This window comes from Stenella coeruleoalba, assembly GCF_951394435.1.
Source record: "Stenella coeruleoalba genome assembly, chromosome: 19".
Taxonomy (NCBI): Eukaryota; Metazoa; Chordata; class Mammalia; order Artiodactyla; family Delphinidae; genus Stenella; species Stenella coeruleoalba.
The window spans coordinates 2,643,496-2,665,277 of record NC_137165.1 but is presented as its reverse complement, the minus strand read 5'-3'; the positions used below and the strand labels follow the sequence as shown (position 1 = coordinate 2,665,277).

At 46.6% G+C, this 21,782-nt stretch overlaps 1 protein-coding gene across 7 annotated transcripts in view; it reads right to left on the bottom strand.

Moving 5' to 3' along the window:
- The window catches only part of SPECC1 (sperm antigen with calponin homology and coiled-coil domains 1), a 247,898-nt gene that overhangs the window by 149,833 nt on the left and 76,283 nt on the right, over nucleotides 1-21,782 (bottom strand). For all 7 annotated transcript variants that reach the window (XM_079903737.1, XM_079903742.1, XM_079903741.1 and 4 more), the window contains one exon: nucleotides 14,170-14,305. In XM_079903737.1, coding sequence (XP_079759863.1) covers nucleotides 14,170-14,305 — 136 coding nt within the window. The remainder of the gene's footprint in view (nucleotides 1-14,169; nucleotides 14,306-21,782) is intronic.

The window sequence follows — 21,782 nt, the reverse complement described above, 5'->3', positions numbered from 1 at the left end:
ATACTGCCCCTGCCAAGCTTACTCACAGGCATCCTCGACATTTCAGCTAGCAGACCCCAGCTGTCAACACAAACACGTATCATCAGTAGTATCACAGCTCCCTCCCTGAAGTTTACTGCTGTAATGTCACTCTGGCACGTAACCCAATACGCTCACCTGGTTTAAATTCACCGAAATCTAACAGTAATGCTGTGTTTCTGACTAAATACTGCAGAGAGAGAGAGTCAATGTATGAATTGTTTAAAAGAATAATAAAGGAGAGAACTGCTACCTAGGGGTGCTAGTGAGGTGTTCAGACATGTAAGTTTTGCTTTATAAGATGCCTTTGCCGACTTTAGAAAATCGATACCTTGTTCCCTTCAGATACCTAAAGGAGACTTGATTTCTGTACATTTCAGTCCCGGGACGGTTGTGTGTTTCATCAGTAGCTGGCTTCTTCTCATCTTATCATGAATCAGGTTTCCCTCTCCCCTCTGGCTTCCAGAAACTCCTCACCAAACTAGCAATCATGCACTTTCCTTCTAGCTTTTGCTTTTTCTATTTCCGCCCCCCCACATTTTTATCTTTTTATTTTCTTGCATTTATCTCTATAAGATTTCTTAAATTCTTTCATACAACAAAGGGTATAAATCAAAACATTAAAAATTCCACTCTCCCTTTTCTTAACGAGTGGTTCACAAAACGCTCTCCCAACCATCCACATTTTTAAAAAGTAAATCTAAAAATAACTAAAAAAATAATAATAATTTTTAAAAAAAGTAAATCTAGCTGGTGAATACATTGACGGTCAGCTGGTCCACTTTCCACCTTCCGTTCATGATAAACGTTGGAATAGAGGGGAATTCCTCAGAAAAAAAAAATCTTACAAAAATTAGGATAGAAGGGAAATTCCTCAGCTTGATAAAAAGCATGTACAAAAAACCAAAAGCTAACATTATACTTAATGGTAGAAGATTGAATGCCTTCCCCCTGGGGTTATGAACAAGGCAAGTATGTCCATTCTCAGCACTTTTATTCAACACAGTGTTGGAATTTCTAGACAGTGTAACAAGGCAAGAAAGGGAAATAAACGGTATACAGGTCAGAAATGAAGAATTAAAACTGCTCCTACTTGTAGATGACATGATCGTCTACATAGAAAATCCCAAGGAATCTAAAGGAAAAAGAATCTCCGACAACTAGTAAGTGAGTTCAGCAAGTTCACAAGATACAAGATAAACGTAAAAAATAAACTGTATTTCAATATTCTAGCAATGAACACCAAAATTAGAAATACAGTAACATAATACTTACAATTGCTAAAAAAAAGCAATAGGTATAAATCTAGCAAAATAGGTACAGGATTTGTACGCTAAAAGCTATAAAATGCTGATGAAGGAAATCAGAGGAGATCTAAATAAATGTTTGTGTATTGGAAGACTCAACACAGTAAAGATGTCTATTCCCAGAAGACTTTCTGTGTGTACACAGATGAGATAATTCTAAATTTATATAGAAAGTCAAAGGAATGAGACTAGATAAAACAACTTTGGAAAAGAAGAATAAGGTTGGGTTTTCCCTGGTGGTGCAGTGGTTAAGAATCCACCTGCCAATGCACGGGACACGGGTTCGAGCCCTGGTCCGGGAAGATCCCACATGCTGCGGAGCAACTAAGCCCGTGCGCCACAACTACTGAGCCTGCACTCTAGAGCCCACGAGCCATAACTACTGAGCCCGTGTGCTACAGCTACTGAAGCCCGCGGGCCTAGAGCCCGTGCTCCACAACAAGAGAAACCACCGTAATGAGAAGCCCGCACACTGCAACGAAGAGTAGCCCCGTTTGCCACAACTAGAGAAAGCCCACGCACAGCAACGAAGACCCAACGCAGCCAAATATAAATAATAAATTAAATAAATAAAATTTTTTTTTAAGTTGCAAAAGAAAAATAAGATGTGCTTCAACATCATTAGCCATCAGGGAAATGCAAATTAAAACTAGAGTGAAATATCACCACACACCTATTAGCATGGCTGTGGAGAAACTGGATCACTCACACATGGCTGGCGTGACTATAAAATGGCGCAGTCACTCTGGAAACACATTGTGGCAATTTCTTAAAAAACTAAACATGCAACTACCACACAATCCAACAATTGCACTCCTGGGCATTTGTCCCAGAGAAATGCTTCCACAAAACGTCCACGTAAAAACCTGTATCGCATTATTCATGATAATGTTTGTGACAGCTTTATTCATGAGAGCAAAACACTAGACACAACCCAGACTTGTGGGTAAATAAACTGTGGCACATCCACACCAAGAAATACTATGAAAAAATTAAAAAGGAATAAACTTTTGATATATACAACAACCTGGACCACAACCTAACAGATCACCCCAAATCCCTGATCCTTCATAGCCTACTTAATTACACTGATCAGAACCTTGCCAATCAACAGTGGGCCCTTATTTGCCCCCTTGCCCCAGGCCCTACAAATGTCAGGGGTGTGCCTGCTTCTTGCAGCCCTCTCCCCTTTCTTAGGATACCCAGCATTCGGGAAGTGAAAAAAAGAACTGTTTATAATGATCTGAGTCCAGAATCTAACACTATTTTACATAGAAACACAAGGAGAGGTTTTTTTGTTTGTTTTTTGGGGTTTTTTGCGGTACGCGGGCCTCTCACTGTTGTGGCCTCTCCCGTTGTGGAGCACAGGCTCCGGATGCGCAGGCTCAGCGGCCATGGCTCCCGGGCCCAGCCGCTCCGCGGCATGTGGGATCTTCCCGGACCGGGGCACGAACCCGTGTCCCCTGCATCGGCAGGCGGACTCTCAGCCACTGTGCCACCAGGGAAGTCCACAAGGAGAGTTTTTACACTTTATTAGACACTGAATTTTCTAGAAATGCAGCTAACATGTAAATCAAGGGAAACCAGCACTTTGCATTATTCAAAGTTTACCCTGAGTCTCAGCGTGAGAGAAAGTCACCGCATGGACACCACCCCTGGGACGTGACACAACAGATTTCCCTCTGTGAAGATAGACGATTCTAGAAAATCACTAGATCTATATGGAAAGTCTCAGCAGTTCATAAAAGGGGAATCATCTGAGGAATTCAGATAAATATGTACCTATGAAACAAAGTTATTGGAAGAAATAGGAAATGTTTTTAAAAATCTCTAACCTGCATCCTCATTGAAATTCAAGGAGCTTTTATAGCTATGAAGATAGAGCAGGAAGTCATAAAGAAGAAGCAGTTTGCAATCAGAGAAATTATACTAAAGACACAATAGTTGAATTCAAGGAAAGAAACAAAGCAAAGCATATTAGATGATAAGCTTTTAAAAATCAGAGGATGCATGAAAGCAATCAAAAGGATTAAGGAAATCCGTGATGTGGAAGACATACCCAGGAGACCAAGTATACACATATTTGGATTTCCTGAAGGAGACTCCAGGGTAAAAAAGAAAATCAGTAATTAAAGTAATAACAGAATGCCTTGAGGGCATTTAATAAATCTACCACCCAATCCTAGTAACTCTGAGCAAAAGAGGAAAGGAAGAACTGAACCTGCAAAACAATATCTCAAGCCAACTTTCTGTATCTGATTTAATGGGGAAACATCAAAAGCAATCACAGTGGGCTTCCCTGGTGGTGCAGTAGTTAAGAATCCTCCTGCCAATGCAGGGGACACGGGTTCGAGCCGTGGTCCAGGAAGATGCCGCGGAGCAGCTAAGCCCGTGCGCCGCAACTACTGAGCCTGCGCTCTAGAGCCTGCGAGCCACAACTACTGAGCCCACGTGCCACAACTACTGAAGCCCGCATGCCTAGAGCCCGTGTTCCACAGCAAGAGAAGCCACCGCAATGAGAAGCCCATGCACCGCAATGGAGAGTAGCCCCCGCTCACTGCAACTACAGAAAGCCCACGCGCAGCAACAAAGACCCAACACAGCCAAAAACAAAATAAATAAATTTATAAAATTTTTTAAAAAGCAATCACAGTAAAATGAGAACAAGGACATCACTAGCATTGAACACAACTCGGGTCTCACGATACAGCAGGAATCAGAGAGAAAAGACACAGCTATGGGATGGAGGAGACAAAAGGCATTGTTATCGCAGCTGACAGAATCCTCCACTTGGAAAACACATAAGAATCAACTGAAAACCATCAGTACCAGTAAGGGAAGGAGTCAGTTATGAATTAAATAGTTTAAAAATATCTAATTAAAAAAATACAAATGCTCACTTCAGCGGCACATTCTAAACTTGGAAGGATACAGAGAAGATTAGCGTGGAGGATGACATGCAAGTTCATGAAGTTTTCCATGTTAAAAAAGAAGAAAAAGAAAGAAAATACAATGACTAAGGAATCCCATCCACCAAAGCAGGATAAGTATAAACCTAGGCATAAACTCAACAAACAGAAGGAGCCGGAGGAAGAGCCGCGGTCAGGAGGAGGGGGAGGGGGAGGGGAGGGGGGGAGGGGGAGGGGAGGGGGGAGGGGAGGGGAGGGGGAGGGGAGGGGGAGGGGAGGGGAGGGGAGGGGGGAGGGGAGGGGGAGGGGAGGGGAGGGGGGAGGGGAGGGGAGGGGAGGGGGGAGGGGAGGGGGAGGGGAGGGGAGGGGGAGGGGGAGGGGGAGGACGGGGGCAATAAGCAGACATCAGGGAAAAGCGAAAATGAAAACTCAGAGAACTGGAGAGGCAGCACATTTCTGGACGGAAAGACTTGGCAGAAACGTCAGTGTTCCTGGGGGCAGGAGCAGGGAGAGCGCCCCCCTCTGAACCACGGGTTCCCGGGGAGGACCCCGGAAAGCCGCCGAGCCCTGATGACCCCTGGGAAATACAGGGCCATGAAACCACCAGGTACTACCTAAGAACCCAGGACTTGATAATACCAGCACCAAGTTCGAAACCTCCTCATACCGGGGTCACTCCAGACACCACCTGAAGTTAAAGCTCGTTCCTGGTCTTTCTGGTCTGTCCGACGGCGGAGGGATATAGAAAATGTAGTATTTACATATGATGGACTATTATTCAGCCTTGAAAAGTCTCTCTCCTAGGGTCTGGCCATGGCCTCTCATCTGGTCTCCCCTGTCCATTCGTCCAGTCTGCACAGGCAGCCAAAGTGCTCCTTCCAAAATGAGGTCGGGTCATTCACCCCTCTTTCTCTCAGTCCCCGGCCCCCCCGCCCTCTGTCCTCCTCCCCCACACGGCTCTGTTTACGGAGCTCCATGTCCTGCTCCTCGATGTCTCTCTGTTGCCTAGGACAGCGCCGAGCACACAGTAGGCGCTCGAAAATATTTGTTGACCTAATGAATGCCAGGAGGACTGCTGGTCAGAGCGGGGACTCCCAGCGCAGGGGTCAGTGTTTGGACGAGACTGCCATCTAGTGGCAGGACCGCCTTGCAGCTTTGGGGGGCGCTCAGCATCTCGTGGGGGCTGAGATGCGCGGTTATGGGGTACCAGGGAGGACAGCTGCCTACCACGAGGGGCCACCCCATTCTCTAAGCTCCACGCCTATCGGGTAAAACTAGGTCTGCACCACGGGCACCGGAGGGAGAAAAGGAAGAAGCAGGTGTGTCCGGCTGTACCGCAGAGATGTTATAATACTGATTCAGAATCAGTTAGGAGGAGCCCGTGTTCAGTGTGGAAATAGGGCGGGCGTGGGCGACACAAAGCCACGCTCGTTTGACCTCTCTGAAGCCCCCTGATCTGGATGAAACACCGCCTTCTCCTGGAGGCTGCTGGGAGGACGAATGAGGCCAGCACCTCGGGGGCATCAGCTGGGGCTGGACTCCGAGCGCCCGTCCACACCCCTGCGGCTGCTGCAGTTACTGCAGACGGCGGCAGGGCCCCGGGGATGCTGGGGCCTGGACACCAGAACCCGGAGACAGTCCAGCTCCTTCACGCAGTTCCCCCAGCACCTGGGTTAGACTGTGCGTTAGCAACAGATGCAAGCGTGAGCAATCATACAATCATTATTATCTAAGGAGTGAGCATTTTCTCTTGTTCTACGTTTGAGGGCTCCTCCTTGAGGATAGATCAATTCCCAGGAAAGGGTGCAATACAGGCTGATCACAGGTTTAACCACTGTGAGTTTCAAACCACAACACCGTATCATAATTTCACAATGAGATCCCTTCCAAATTTAATATATTTGAAAGAAAACACAGATTATACCATACCATGCATTACCAAAAAAAGTGTCCTAAAGCCAAAAGTTCAAAAACTAAGTAAGACTTGAGGGCCATAAAAAGATTTCTGTCCCCTAAGTTCTATAAATAATTTATAATTACATCTTTCCTTTAAGAGGAAATCAACTACATACTGCTAGCATTTTCCTTATTTTCTTTAGTTTTATATTATTCTTCACAGCTGAATCTATAGAGAATGGTTGTGAGTCCAGTGAGGTGCCGTTTCTAACACACTAAATCACCTCCCTCTTTGACTCAACAGGACTGAGATTTAAAAACCCACACTTACTACTAGTGCCAACACTCTCGTTCCCCTGGTTTTCGTGCTCATAAAATAAAGACAAAGTGTGATCCGATATTCACACGACCAACTAACACGACTGCATAATTGCAGGGGTGCTGGCACCTGCGACAGACACACACCGGCTGACGGGCAGCATGGCCATGCCGGCCACTGCTTCTAACAGTGGGCTCATCAGCTGATGCACGGGTCCAAATTCACCAGGAACGAGGCAGTTTGGGGATACATGACAATGTACAAAAGTGTCAGCTGTCCAAAAGCTGATATGAAAATGTTAAGGACAACCTGCACTTCAAAACAAAAGGTCCAGAGACAAATGCAATTTTCTAATTCAACTCGATGAGGTCAAAGGATATAATTTCATTACAATCAAGTAGATGGCAAACTGGATTTGAATGATAACTACAGGAAGAGAAGTGCATCTTACATTTCAATAGCCCGTTACAGTTTACAAAGCATTCACAGACCTTTGCTGTGACATCATTGTGCCGTAGATCTGTAGGTATTTCCTCAAGGGAACAAGTAAGGAAACTAAAGCCCATGGGGTGTGGGAACCAGTAAAACCAAGGTCTTTCTCTAGAATCCTGAACAAAGGGAGTACGTGCTGGGATCAAGCAGTTAAATAATTTACCAATGAGTAGTTAAGACACACTAAAAAGCAAGTGGAAGAGGAAGGATTTGGCTAAGGCAAAAAAAAAAAAATTAGGTTATGATTTGTATTTACTCTGTTTTTATTTTTTTAAAGCAATGTCTGCATGTGTTTTTAAACAGAAAGATCTAACATGAAAAGTCTCCTTCCTCCACCACTTCTTTTTTGTGTGTGTCTTTTTTTTTCTTTAATTTATTTTTGGCTGCGTTGGGTCTTCGTTGCTGCGCGCGGGCTTTCTCTGGTTGTGGCATGCGGGGACTACTCTTCGACGCGGTGCGCGGGATTCTCATTGCGGTGACTTCTCTTGTTGCGGAGCACAGGCTCTAGGAGCGCGGGCTTCAGTAGTTGTGGCTCGCAGGCTCTAGAGCGCAGGCTCAGTAGTTGTGGCGTGTGGGCTTAGCTGCTCCACGGCATGTGGGGTCCTCCCGGACCAGGGCTCAAACCTGTGTCCCCTGCACTGGCAGGCAGATTCTTAACCACTGCGCCACCAGGGAAGTCCCTCCCCCACCACTTTCAATTCTGGTAACTCTCCTCAAAGATAACATCCCTACATCCTCCCAGAAAAAAAGTTATGATTTCAAAAATTATATTAACATCTATTTAAAAATCAAAACAAATGAGGTCAGACTAGATGCACCATGTTATTTTCCCCACTTAGTAATGATCTTTCCCTGTCCGTACAGACGAATCTGTGTCCGTTTCCATGGCTGCATACTGTTCTGCTGTACCAAAATCTCATTCTGCAATCAGCGCTGGGCTGATACACACTTAGGTATTTCCAGTATTTTACTATTACAATAATGCCACAACCGAATATCTTGTCCATATATATAGGCATCCTTTTTCAAGTATATCAGTAACGCTAAATGCTAAGCGGTAGAAATTCTTGGTGAAAGATTATATGTATTTCAAATGTAGATAGATTTTACCAGATTGTCCTTGCCATCAGTTATATGTGGTGTGGTTCCTTTCACACTTCATAACATCAGAAATTATCAATCGTTTTAATGTTTTGTTTTGTTTTTTTAACTTATTTTGGCCGTGCCACACAGCATGTGGGATCTTAGTTCCCCGACCAGGGATCAAACCCGTGCCCCCTGCAGTGGAAGCGTGGAGTCCTAACCACTGGACCACCAGGGAATTCCCTCAATCATTTTAATTTTTACTAATCTGTTAGGGGAAATTGTATGTGATAATTATTGCTCTGATTTACATTCCTTTACCTCTAAGTAAGACTTGGCATCTTTCTAGTGGCTATCTGTATTTCCATTTTATGTGAACTACTCTTTTCTTTTTTACTATTTTTCTTTTTCTTATTGATTTATACAAACTCTTTGTAAATAAGCCCCCTTTGTTACATGTTTTGCAAATAATTTCCTCTTTTTACGAAGGAGTGTTTAATACTTATGTGATTTTTCACCATTTCCTCTATGGCTTCTGTGTTTGTTCCTACTTAGAAAGGCCCTTCCAGGGCCGAGACTACAAGTTGATTCTCCCATGTTTTCTCTTTGTACTTGCATGGTTTCACTTTTTAAAATTTAATCTCTAATTCACTTGGAATTTGTTTTGATGAGAGGAGTGAGATAGGGATCCAGCTTTATTTTTTCCTAAAAATCCAATCAGTTATTATTTTTGAGTGAATTATCCATCTTGATATAAAATGCCGCCTTTATCCTACATGAAATCCTCCAGTGTATTCTGGACTGTCTCCACTGTTCCACTGAAGAGGTTAGTCCCTCGATCACTAATTTTTCAGAAATTTCCTGGTTATTCTAGAGTATTGAGTCTCCTAGATCAGGGTTTATCAACAGCGGCACTAGTGACATTTTGGGCAGAAGTCCTGTGCTTTGTAGGATATTTAGCGGCATCTCTGATCTCTGCCCACTAGATGTCAGTATCACCCCCCTAGTGATGACAACCAAAAAATGTCTGCAGACTTTGCCGCTTGTTCCGTGGGTTGGGGTGCAGGGCAAAATCGCCCGCAGTTGAGAACCCCTCTTTTAGATAAATCCAGTATCATTTTATCAGTGTTTTTACTCTCAAATTCCCACTGATATTTTAATTGTGATGAAAACGAATTCACAGAATAATTTAGATATTTTTGTTGTATACTGACTAAATTTAATCTTTTTTTTTTTTTTTGGCTGTGTTGGGTCTTTGTTGCTGCCTGCGGGCTTTCTCTAGCTGCAGCGAGCTGGGGCTTCTCTTGTTGCAGAGCACGGGCTATACGCACGTGGGCTTCAGTAGTTGCAGCTTGTAGGCTCTAGAGCGCAGGCTCGGTAGTTGTAGCGCACAGGCTTAGTTGCTCCACGGCATGTGGGATCTTCCCGGACCAGGGCTCGAACCCATGTCCCCTGCATTGGCAGGCAGATTCTTAACCACTGCACCACCAGGGAAGTCCCTAAATTTAATCTATATTATATTTAGTCTTCTTATCCAAGAATCATGTGTATTTATATCTTCTTTTATGTCCTTTAAAAGGGTTTTAAGAGTTTTTAAAATAGAGGCTCTGGTAATATTAAGTTTATTACTAGGTATTTTACCTCTTTTGTTCCTTCATAAATGGGATCATTTCTTATTATCTTTTCTAACTAGTCACTGATAAGAAAACTACTGATATTTTATATTCTATAACCAGCCACACACTGAACTCTTTTTTTTTTTTTGCGGTATGCGGGCCTCTCACTGTTGTGGCCTCTCCCGTTGCGGAGCACAGGCTCTGGACGCGCAGGCTCAGCGGCCATGGCTCACAGGCTCAGCTGCTCCACGGCATGTGGGATCTTCCCAGACCAGGGCACGAACCCGTGTCCCCTGCATCGGCAGGCGGACTCTCAACCACTGTGCCACCAGGGAAGCCCTGAACTCTTATATCTAATAGATTTTTAGGACATGCTAAGTTTTTTCTCATGATACAACTTTCAGGAAATTCTAAGCATTTTTCTAAACATACAGCGGTATTACCTGCATAAAATCATCATCTTGTATCCTCATTTCCAACATGAATACACTCCTATAGCTCTCCTGTCTCAATGCCTAGGTTAATACTTGCAGAAAAATTTGGTGGTGGGCAACCTTGAATCATTCTTGATTTTAATGGAAACACTTCTAGGATTTCACCATTGGGCATAGTGCTGGCTTTGGCTTGAGATACATATATTTCTTTTTTTTAATATAAATTTATTTATTGATTTTTTGGGCTGCGTTGGGTCTTCGTTGCCATGCCCGGGCTTTCTCTAGTTGCAGTGAATAACGGCTACTCTTCGTTGCAGTGCACATGCTTCTCATTGCGGTGGCTTCTCTTGTTGAAGAGCATGGGCTCTAGGCACACGGGCTTCAGTAGTTGTGGCACATGGGCTCAGTAGTTGTGGCTCACGGGCTCTAGAGCTCAGGCTCAGTAGTTGTGGTGCACGGGCTTAGTTGCTCCACGGCACGTGGGATCTTCCTGGACCAGGGCTCGAACCCATGTCCCCTGCATTGGCAGGCGGATTCTTAACCACTGCACCACCAGGGAAGTCCCAAGATACATATATTTCATATCACTAAAGAAGTACCCATACACTTGTAGTCTACCAAGAGCTTGTTTTTAAATCAGAAAGAGTGTTAATTTTGTCAAAGACATCTTCCATCTCTATGGGCATGACCATATGGTTTTTCTTTTGTAGTCTATTAATATTGTATGATGGATTATATTCCCCAATCTCCTATTAAGCATTCCTGGATGGCGTAAATCCACTTGGTTGTGATGTGCACTACTGTTCTTTTAATTTCTTGTTGAATCACACTTGCTAATATGTTCATCTCCCATTTTTGCATCAATATTTGAGAGTGAGGTCAGTCTGTTAGTTTTTAGTGGTGCTTTGTTAACCCTTATTTATTTGTTTGTTTGTTTATTTATTTTTGGCTGTGTTGGGTCTGCGTTGCTGCACGTGGGCTTTCTCTAGTTGCATCGAGCGAGGGCTACTCTTGGTTGCGGTGCGCGGGCCTCCCATTGTGGTGGCTTCTCTTGTTGCAGAGCACAGGCTCTAGGCGTGCAGGCTTCAGTAGTTGTGGCATGCGGGCTCAGTAGTTGTGTCACGCAGCCTCTAGAACACAGGCTCAGTAGTTGTGGCGCACGGGTTTAGTTGCTCTGTGGCATGTGGGATCTTCCCGGACCAGGGCTGAAACCCATGTCCCCTGCATTGGCAGGTGGATTCTTAACCACTGTACCACCAGGGAAGTCCCTTTGTTAACTTTTAGAATCAGTCTTAGGCTGCCTTGATAAAAATAAGTTGTACTTTCATATGTTGTACTTTACAAACCAAATGTGGGGACTTCCCTGGTGGTCCAGTGGTTAAGAATCCTCCTTCCAATGCAGGGGACACAGGTTCAATCCCTGGTAGTGGAACTAATACCCACATGCTGCGGGGCAACTAAGCCCATGTGCCGCAGCTAGAGAGCCCAAGTGCCGCAAACTGCAGAGCCTATGCACCACAACCAGAGAGAGAAAAACCTGCACGCCACAACTAGAGAGAAGCTCACGCGCCACAATAAAGAGCCCGCACGCTGCAACAAAAGATCCCGCATGCCTCAGGAAAGACCCCACGTGCTGCAATTGAGACCCAATGCAGCCAAAAAAAATAATAAAAGAAAATAAATAAATTTTAAAAAATAATGAAGTGTCAAGTTAAAAAAAAAAAAAGTAAAACCATTATGTAGAAACACAAGGCCATTCCCCTGCATCCTAGAAAAAAAAGCCACATATATTCTTCACAGATTCAACTTTTTGAAAACTAAATAAATTAAAATACACCTTTGGAAAGCTAATCTGGATTGTGATATTTTATGTAACAGTGAAAAAATCACAAGTAGTCTACCATTCACCTCCTATTATAAATGAGTAATGTCATATTTCAGCTGTGTTCCCACCTTAGACAATTGAGCAGTACATTACTATTATTAATGGAGCTGCATTGTGAGTTAGACCACGGAAAGCTTAGCTTTCTTATCTATGTGCTGCAAAAGAAAATGAAATACATTCTCTGACGTTTTAAGTTTCCTATACTCTGGACTCAAATATAATGGTTTAAAAAAAACCTTTTCGAAAGAATGAAATTAGAACACTCCCTCACACCATACACAAAAATAAACTCAAAATGGATTAGAGACCTAAATGTAAGACCAGACACTATACAACTCTTAGAGGAAAACATAAGAAGAGCACTCTTTGACATAAATCACAGCAAGATCTTTTTTGATTCACCTCCTAGAGTAATGGAAATAAAAACAAAAATAAACAAATGGGACGTAACGACACTTAAAAGCTTTTGCAAAGCAAAGGAAACTACAAACAAGACAAAAAGACAACCCTCAGAATGGGAGAAAATATTTGCAAACGAATCAACGGACAAAGGATTAATCTCCAAAATATATAAACAGCTCATGCAGCTCAATATTATCCAAAAATGGGCAGAAGACCTAAATAGACATTTCTTCAAAGAAGACATACAGATGGCCAAGAGGCACATGAAAAGCAGCTCAACACCGCTAATTATTAGAGAAATGCAAATCAAAACTACAACGAGGTATCACCTCACACCGGTCAGAATGGGCATCATCGGAAAATCTACAAACAACAAATGCTGGAGAGGGTGTGGAGAAAAGGGAACCCTCTTGCACTGTTGGTGGGAATGTAAATTGATACAGCCACTATGGAGAAGAGTATGGAGGTTCCTTAAAAAACTAAAAATAGAATTACCATATGACCCAGCAATCCCACTACTGGGCATATACCCAGAGAAAACCATAATTCAAAAAGACACATGCACCCCAATGTTCATTGCAGCACTATTTACGATAGCCAGGTCATTCATCGACAGATGAATGGATAAAGAAGATGTGGTACATATATACAATGGAATATTACTCAGCCATAATAAGGAACGAAATTGGTTCATTTGTTGAGACGTGGATGGATCTAGAGACTGTCATACAGAGTGAAGTAAGTCAGAAAGAGAAAAACAAATATCGTATATTAACACACATATGTGGTACCTAGAAAAATGGTACAGATGAACCGGTTTGCAAGGCAGAAATAGAGGCACAGATGTAGAGAACAAATGTATGGACAGCAAGGGGGGAAAGTGGAGGGGGGGTGGTGGTGGTGGGATGAATTGGGAGATTGGGATTGACATATATACACTAATATGTATAAAATAGATAACTAATAAGAACCTGCTGTATAAAATAATAAAATTCTAAAAAATAAAGATATGCAAAGATATAAAATGCCATTTTTCTCAATATTATTTTTTGTTTTTGAAAATTTTTCATAAAGATATGGTAATTATGTTAACATGTAATGGGTTTAATTTTATTTCTGTTATTTTTAAATGAATTAATAAATCAATATTTTTAAAACTTAGGAAAAAAAAAAAAAAACCTTTTTGGTTTCTCAAAAAGAGCTAGTAACACTGAGAAAGCCCAGGGGTTCCCGAGGCCACTGGCATCTAAACGAGTCTGAACAGCCTTCCGAGAGGACCTTCCCGGCTTCCGTAGGGCCCAGGACGGATGCTGTGCCCCTGCCTCTGCCAGGGACTTACGCACTGACTCGCTTATCTGACACGCGGAGCAGCACGAAGACACCAAGACGGCCCCAGAGCCTGCACCACCCTGCCCGGATCTCCAGGGACGCAACACGTGCTAGATGATGGGCAACCAGAGGGACCGGGGGAAGCACAGGGCTCCCCACTGCCTCTTTGCTTCCTTTTGTGGATCATCCCATCTCCTGTTGTGGGCTGTTGTCACCTGAACCAGTTCCTCACTCAGAGTAAGTGCTCCGTACGTATCTGATGGGGAAGGAGGCGTGAATGCCCGAGGTGCTTTCAAATGGACAAGAAAAGGCCCGCCTGGGTCCCTCTGTCCTGGCTCCCTTCCTGCCTGGGTCCCTTCAACCTGGGTCCCTCTCACCTGCGCCCCCCACCTGGGTCCCTCCCACCTGTCCCCCCTCAACCTGCCTGAGTCCTTCCACCCTGAGTCCCTCCCACCTGTCCCCCCCTCGGGCCCTCCTACCTGGGGGGCCCCTCAGGCGGCTCTCTGCGAGTTCGGAGACGGCCCCGGACGTGGACGTCTTTTTCAGTCGAGCTGCCCCAGAAGCGGCGGCACCGCCTGGCTTGTTGAGCGTGTCCTCACTGCTGGCCCGCTTGAGCTGAGAGAGAGGTGGACGGAGAGAGACAAGGTGAAGAGACGCATTTTCGGGCCGGAGCGCTATAAACCAGGAAAGCACCGAGCAGGCCCACCTGCCCGGCAGCTGAGGGGCAGCGAGGGCACCTCGAGTAGCGAGGGCACCTCGAGTAGCAGGAAGGTGCGAGGGGAAAAGCGCAGACAAACCCGCGATGCCCTCACAGGTCACAGCGTGATCCTCCATCACTGTTTCAGAGATCGGTATAAGGTTGCGGGTGGTTACTACCCATCATTCACACGTCAAATAATGAGTTTTTTTTTTTTTTTTTTTTTGCGGTACGCGGGCCTCTCCCTTTGCGGAGCACGGGCTCCGGATGCGCAGGCCCAGCGGCCATGGCTCACGGGCCCAGCCGCCCCGCGGCATGTGGGATCTTCCCGGACCGGGGCACGAACCCGCGTCCCCTGCATCGGCAGGCGGACTCCCAACCACTGCGCCACCAGGGAAGCCCAAATAATGAGGTTTTTTAAAAACAGTTAAAAGGCTGGGAACTGATGAAGAAAGAACTGTATGGTACACAGAAGTCAGGATAGGGCAACGCACAAGAAATTCAAAGACAATAAAATGTAGCACAAAAACATACGTCTGGAGGAAGCAGGCCGAAGAGATACAAAGATCTGAACATCTGCGCGTGCTCACCCCAAGCACTCCCATGGCCCCAAACACACGCCGCCTCCGAAGGGAGCAGAGGGACTTTTTTGGAGGCCAGAAGAAGGCTGTTAGGGACCCTCGGCTCCTTTTCTGCTTTCTTCCCTGGCATGGGAGGTGCAGAACAAATATTTGTTGAAAGGTATTGAAGTGTAAGGGGGGGACCCCGTCCCGAAATGAGCTCACACTCTGGCTCAGGTAAATTACGCTCAAGGTGAAAGAGAAAACCCACAAATAAGTTCTCTCAACCAGTGTGAGTCTCTGCTAAAGAACACTAATCGTTCCAGAAGATGGAGGCAGGCAGATGCCACCACAAACGCACCTGACATCCTGGGAACCAGCGTGAAAACGCCCTCAAATCAACCGGGACGTGGAAGCAGCAGCCTGGCCCACCACACCGGCCAAGGGCCCTGCTCCAGCCCGCTTTGCTGGCTCTGGGGTCACATACTGAAGGTTAGGAGTCTAGATATTTGCACCATGCAAAAAAAGCATGTCCACCTTTGCAGCATTTAGATTTCAGGGTGTTGCGACATATCCCTCAGAATGCCTTGAAAGAGAAGAGAAATACCAAGTGCTGGTGAGGTTGGGGGGCAACCGGAACACTCCCCGTCTGCTGGTGGGAGTGTAAACTGGTCGCCGCTTTGGAAAACAGGGAGGATTCACTAAAGCTAAATATTTGCACCCTGTGATTCAGCGAACACCCTCAAGCTCTACACAGGCTCCTCAAAAGAATGTTCACAGCAGCTTTATTTATTATAGCCAAACCTAGAACAACCCGAACGTTCTTCAACAGAAGGGGTAAATTAAATAGTGGTACAGTATACAATGGAAACCACGCAGCAATTTAAATAGTTACCGATACAGTAATGAATGGGTGGGTCTCACATTCATTATGCTAAGTGAAAGAAACCAGACACAAAAGAGTATATTATGCCTGGTTCCATGCAAGTGAAGTTCAAGAATGGACAAAACCGGGCTTCCCTGGTGGCACAGTGGTTGGGAGTCCGCCTGCCGATGCAGGGGACACGGGTTCGTGCCCCGGTCCAGGAGGATCCCACGTGCCACGGAGCGGCTGGGCCCGTGAGCCATGGCCGCTGAGCCTGCACGTCCGGAGCCTGTGCTCCGCAACGGGAGAGGCCACAGCAGTGAGAGGCCCGCGTACCACACAAAAAAAAAGAATGGACAAAAGCAAATGATGGTGACAGAAGTCAAAACAGTGGTTCCCTCCGGGGGAGTTACGGGCTGGGAAGGAAACTTCTTGGGCACTGGCATGTTCTACATCTTGCCTGGGTGCTGACGGTGACACAGATCTAAGCACACGTAAAAATTCAATGGGCCGCACAGCTAAGACTGAGATTAATGCACTTTATATGCCGATTTGTAAGTATGTTGTGCCTCACTAAAAAAAGAAAGAAAACTGGAGGATGGGTTAAACCAGGGGCAAAGCCCTGGTGCCACCCTGCCAACTGCTCGTGTAGGGTTTTCCCTCATTGTTATTTTTGATCGTGGTAAAATATACATAACATAAAATGTATCATTTTAACCATTTCAAGTGTACAGTTCAGTGGCCTTAAGTACATGACGTGGTTGTGCAACCCTCACCACCATCTAGAACTTTTCCGTCTTCCCAAACTGAAACTCTCCTCCTTAAACACTAACGCCCCACAGCCTACATTTTAAAAAAGGCGGTAAAAGTCTAAATATTAGCCAAGCAATCCTAGTCGAGATCTTTAACAAATGATTAATGTTTAGAACAGCCAGTTAATAATGACAGGATAATCTGCGTGCGCACGCTTGCAGTTTACTGGATGTAAATGTAACCACACAGCCCAGCCAACAGCACAGGCCACCACAGCTTAACAAAAGGGATGAAATACGACAAGGGTTGACGCAGAAATACCTCAACTGCCTTCTAGCACGGACCCCATGATCGCTTTCCTACCTCCCATTTCAGAGTAATAAGGGTCCCTGCACCCAAGCTCTCCAGCCTCTCAAATTATCCGCCAGGTCATCAGTGTAACATGTATTTAGTACTGAACGACAATAGCTCAGGATGTCAGCACCATTTCCTCAACAGAAAAGAACTATTGTTCACTCGGCCTAGAAGCGTGCCAGGGGCTTCCTGGGTCCCCACAGGGAAATCAATTCTGATCTTAGACTTTGAAAACACCTCAAAGGAAACAAGGAAGGGAATTCTTAACGTAATTTTGCTAATGATGCTCTTGGTTCTGCTTTGCTCTGTCTGGTTCTCCGACATTCCTAAAATCAGTAAGTCTGACGCAAAGAAGTGCGGAATTATCAAACTCTGCAGCAAAGGCCCAGAGAGCCAAGGCTGGGTCTGCAAACCAGGACAGGGCACCCACCGAATGAGAGGTCCCCACCGGCCTCCAGCCATCCCACCCTGGCCCCCATCCCCGCCTGCCCCGGGGCATGGGCTCAGGGGTAGAGCTTGCCCCCGGCCCCTTCCCATAGAGCTTGGTTCTTGGTGAGATGGCGGGTGAGGCAACAGAAGGCAGGGGTGGCAGGTGGCACGTCACCACCCCAGGCTCAGGGCTGGAGGGTCTCCAGTGGGGATTTAGCAGTGCGCAGATGCTGTAGCTGAGGGTCTGCTTTTGTTCACAAGGGCGGCAATGCAAAAGAGGACTTGGGATGTGGGAATTCAACATATGAGGTGCCCAGCAATCCCATGGGAAGCAACCCACATAGTGATTAAGGTGTGTGCCTGTGGCTCCAAGAGAGGCTGCTGGTGACGGACCCTGCCTCTGCCTCTCCCTACCTGTGTGATGGGAGAAGGTGCTGAGGGCTCCTCGATTCTAAAAGGGAGAAAATAACACACACATCTCCAGGTTTCTGACCCTAATTAAGAACACAATAAATAGCGGCCATCATCACCACCACCACCATCATGATCATTAGCAACACCACCATCACCACCACCATCACCACCATCATCACCATCATCATCACCATCATCACCACCATCACCACCACCATCACCATCATCACCATCACCACCACCATCACCATCACTATCATCACCATCACCATCACCATCATCACCATCACCATCATCACCATCACCATCATCATCACCATCACCACCACCATCAACATCACCACCACCATCACCATCATTATCATCACCACCATCACCATCACCATCACCACCATCACCATCACTATCATCACCACCACCATCACCATCACCACCATCATCACCATCATCACCATCATCATCACCACCACCATCACCACCATCACCACCATCACCATCATCACCACCACCATCACCACCATCACCACCATCACCACCACCATCACCACCATCATCACCACCATCATCACCACCATCATCACCATCACCACCACCATCACCATCACTATCATCACCACCATCACCATCACCACCATCATCACCACCACCATCACCATCACCACCACCATCATCATCACCATCATCACCATCACCACCACCACCATCACTATCATCACCACCATCACCATCACCACCATCACCATCACCACCATCACCACCATCACCATCACCACCATCATCACCATCACCATCACCACCATCACCACCATCACCACCATCATCACCATCACCATCACCACCAGCACCATCAGCACCATCACCACCAGCACCATCACCATCACCACCAACATCACCATCACCATCACCACCACCATCACCATCACCATCACCACCACCATCATCACCACCACCAGCATCACCATAATCACTGTTACAACTGTGGGAACTCAGCCAGAAACTTCCCTCTTTGCTGTCTGAAAGCTTTCCCGGTGCTCCTTCCATGATGGTTCTCTGGGCTGGTAGCCACGGCAGCACCTTCATACTTACAAACAAAAGTCTGGAACCAGAGCATGGGGTATTGTTATGTATTAGAAATAGGTGACTGATTGGCTGCGGGGCCCTGGGCAAGTTATTACATAGGGACTCAGTTTCCTCACCTAAAAAACAGAAGAACTTGATTAAATCATCTAATATCCTTCTCATCTCCTAAATCCTAGCTGTTATATTAGATTTTGTTTACTTATTTAGGCTTAAAGAATTTGTTGATCAGGCTTATTGCATACTGTATCAATGTAAAGCTTTTGCTCAAAGCACAAGTACTATAACGATGTGACAACAACAATACCCCAGGCTCTGGGCTGATAAATAGGAGGGCGTGCCAGCCCCATCATGATCCTAGACTAAGGCTGCACTCGCTCCCCACCCGCTTACCACCAGCAGTGGCTGCCTCTGACCCTTCCTTACATCAGAAACACCGGCACTGCCAAGGCACCGCGGTAAAAGCCAAGCGTTGTAGTGACTGGCTTGATCTAACCTCCGTTTCAAATACAGTGAATTTTGACTATTAATCCTAAGGCAGACTTTACATTCATTCCACAGACAATATGGAAACTCTGTGATTAATCACCTTGGGTCTGGATGAAACAACATTTCACACCAAAAGACTGTGATTCAGGGAGGTCCTGAGAAAACGCCCTTCTCCCCCACCCTTTGCTCTTTTGCCCCTTTTCCCCCATCCCTAAGGTGTCCTGTGGGATATGGGGACCATCTGAAATATCAGCTGCTGCTAATAGTTTAAAGGTTCAAGGGCGTTTCGGCCATTGAACAGCCTTTCATATCTGATTTCATCCGACTGCCTTCCATCCAGATGTGAGAGCCAGGAAGAAGTGGGCCGGGAGAGTCGGGTCCCGGGGAAAGAACCGAGGGCATCCCTTCTGGGTACCATCATCCCAGGGAGCCCAGAGCAGCCCTATGCACATACCCTGGGGAAGAGAGAGAGAGAAAGGGGGAGCGGGGCCGGAGCAGAGACCCTGGGACTCCTCCCCTCTCACCACGACCCCTGGGGCTGCTCCTACCGTCCTGGACACTGTGACCCGGAAGGCCTACTGCAAGCCAGGCGTCCATCCTCAATACACACAGTGTACTTAGTCCACGGGGCCAGGCTGCATGCGTGTCAAAGCGGAGCAGGCAGGCCTGTGTTCTGAGTTAACGTCCAGCAAAGGGCCTGGTTCCTGCGCAGTGACTCAGAAAACCAAGACGGGAGAGGCGGGTGGCCTCCCAGAGCAGGTGCCCTGGAGCAGGCCTGGAAGACCACCAGGCTTTTATCGGCAGATGAGGCAGCGAAGCATCCCGGAGGCCGCAGGTATGTGCTAGAGGGTGGGGACAGGCAGCCGGGGAGAGGGGGAGCAGCGTGTGGGACCAGGGCAGGACCCTCCAGATTCCCCAGGTCTGCAGCAGTGATAAGGATTCAGACTTGGTGAGCTGACAACGGGGACACCCATGTGTCTGCAGCCAGGTGAACCCTCGGGCTGCGCTGGGGAGAGCCCTCTGTCAGCAGGACCAGAGGAGGCACCTAGGGGAGGTGGAAGGAAGGCAAAGTCGAGTTCTTGCTTTGAAGACACGGAGGACGGGGCTGTTTGGAGGGCCGGGGGCAGAATTCAGAAAACGGACGGGAGCTGATGACACGGGGCGGCGTGGGTCCTTCTAGGTCCTTTACCCACAGGTTTCTTCTCATTCAAACCACAACTCTGCCGTGTTGGACGTGAGAAAACTAACATGAGATTACTAACTCACTCAAGGCTGTATGGGTAAGGCAGAGTGGGATTTAGGCCCGGCACTGTGTTTCCAAGGGCTTTAACATTCCTGCTGGGCCGGAGACCAACAGGAGTCAGAGGCTCTGGCCATACCTCATGGGGTGAGGGCGAATAAATGGGGCTGCAGGAAAGCCACATCACGTGGGCGGCCCAGGTTGGTGACTAAGGGCATAGGCTCTAAGTCCAAACCTAGAATCCTGGGTTGGAAACTTGGCTCTGCCTCTTACTAGCTGTGTGACCTAGGGCAAATCACTTTACCTCTCTGTGCTTTGGTTTCTTCACCTAAAAATCAGATCTAGCAATGGTACCTACCTCAGAGTGTAGCTTTTAGGCTTAAATGAGTTAGCCATAGGACGTGCTTAGAATAACAGTGTCTGACACATAGCGTGCTTTTAACAGATGCCGGCTATAATCGTAACCAACACAACTCATCGTTATTATTTTTGTTATTAAAGGAAAGCAAGAATGAGAAGGGACTGTTTTAGGAAAAGATTAAGGCAATGCAACAGGGATTCCAGAGGGCACAGTAGAACTTTTTTTTTTTTTCTCAGCGGCCATGGCCCACGGGCCCAGCCGCTCTGTGGCATGTGGGATCTTCCCCCGTGTCCCCTGCATCGGCAGGTGGACTCTCAACCACCGCGCCACCAGGGAAGCTCACAGTAGAACTTTTTAAAGCAAGTCACTAACCTCCCTGGACCTCAGACTCTCCGTCTTTTCATAACAACGTCCAGGAAACATTCATGGTGTGCGCGCTTATGAGGCACCAGGCACAGCCAGGGACGGCAGACTCTTCACGTGGCTATTGTGAGAAGTGGGAATGAAATATACAAAACACCTTGGCACAGGGCACCTGCTCCACACATGACAGCTGTTCCTGAAAGTTCTGTTGCTTCTACACACCATGCCAGCCCTGAAGCCCGCTTCTGAGCTCCATTTTCCCAGCCGCACCCAACTTACTCTGCCTCCTCGTGGACTTTGGGGTCCCACTCTGTATTATAAAAAGATCTGAGCCCATCCTTTCCAGGTGAAAGGATAAGTCAGACACGTTCCAGGCCAGGGGCATGCCGTCTCTCCCTACCACGCACACGGCGCGTTTGGGTGGCAGCAAAGCTTTTACGGGGAGCACTTCATTTCTCCTGCACCTTCCACAGGGAATTCCATCAGAGAA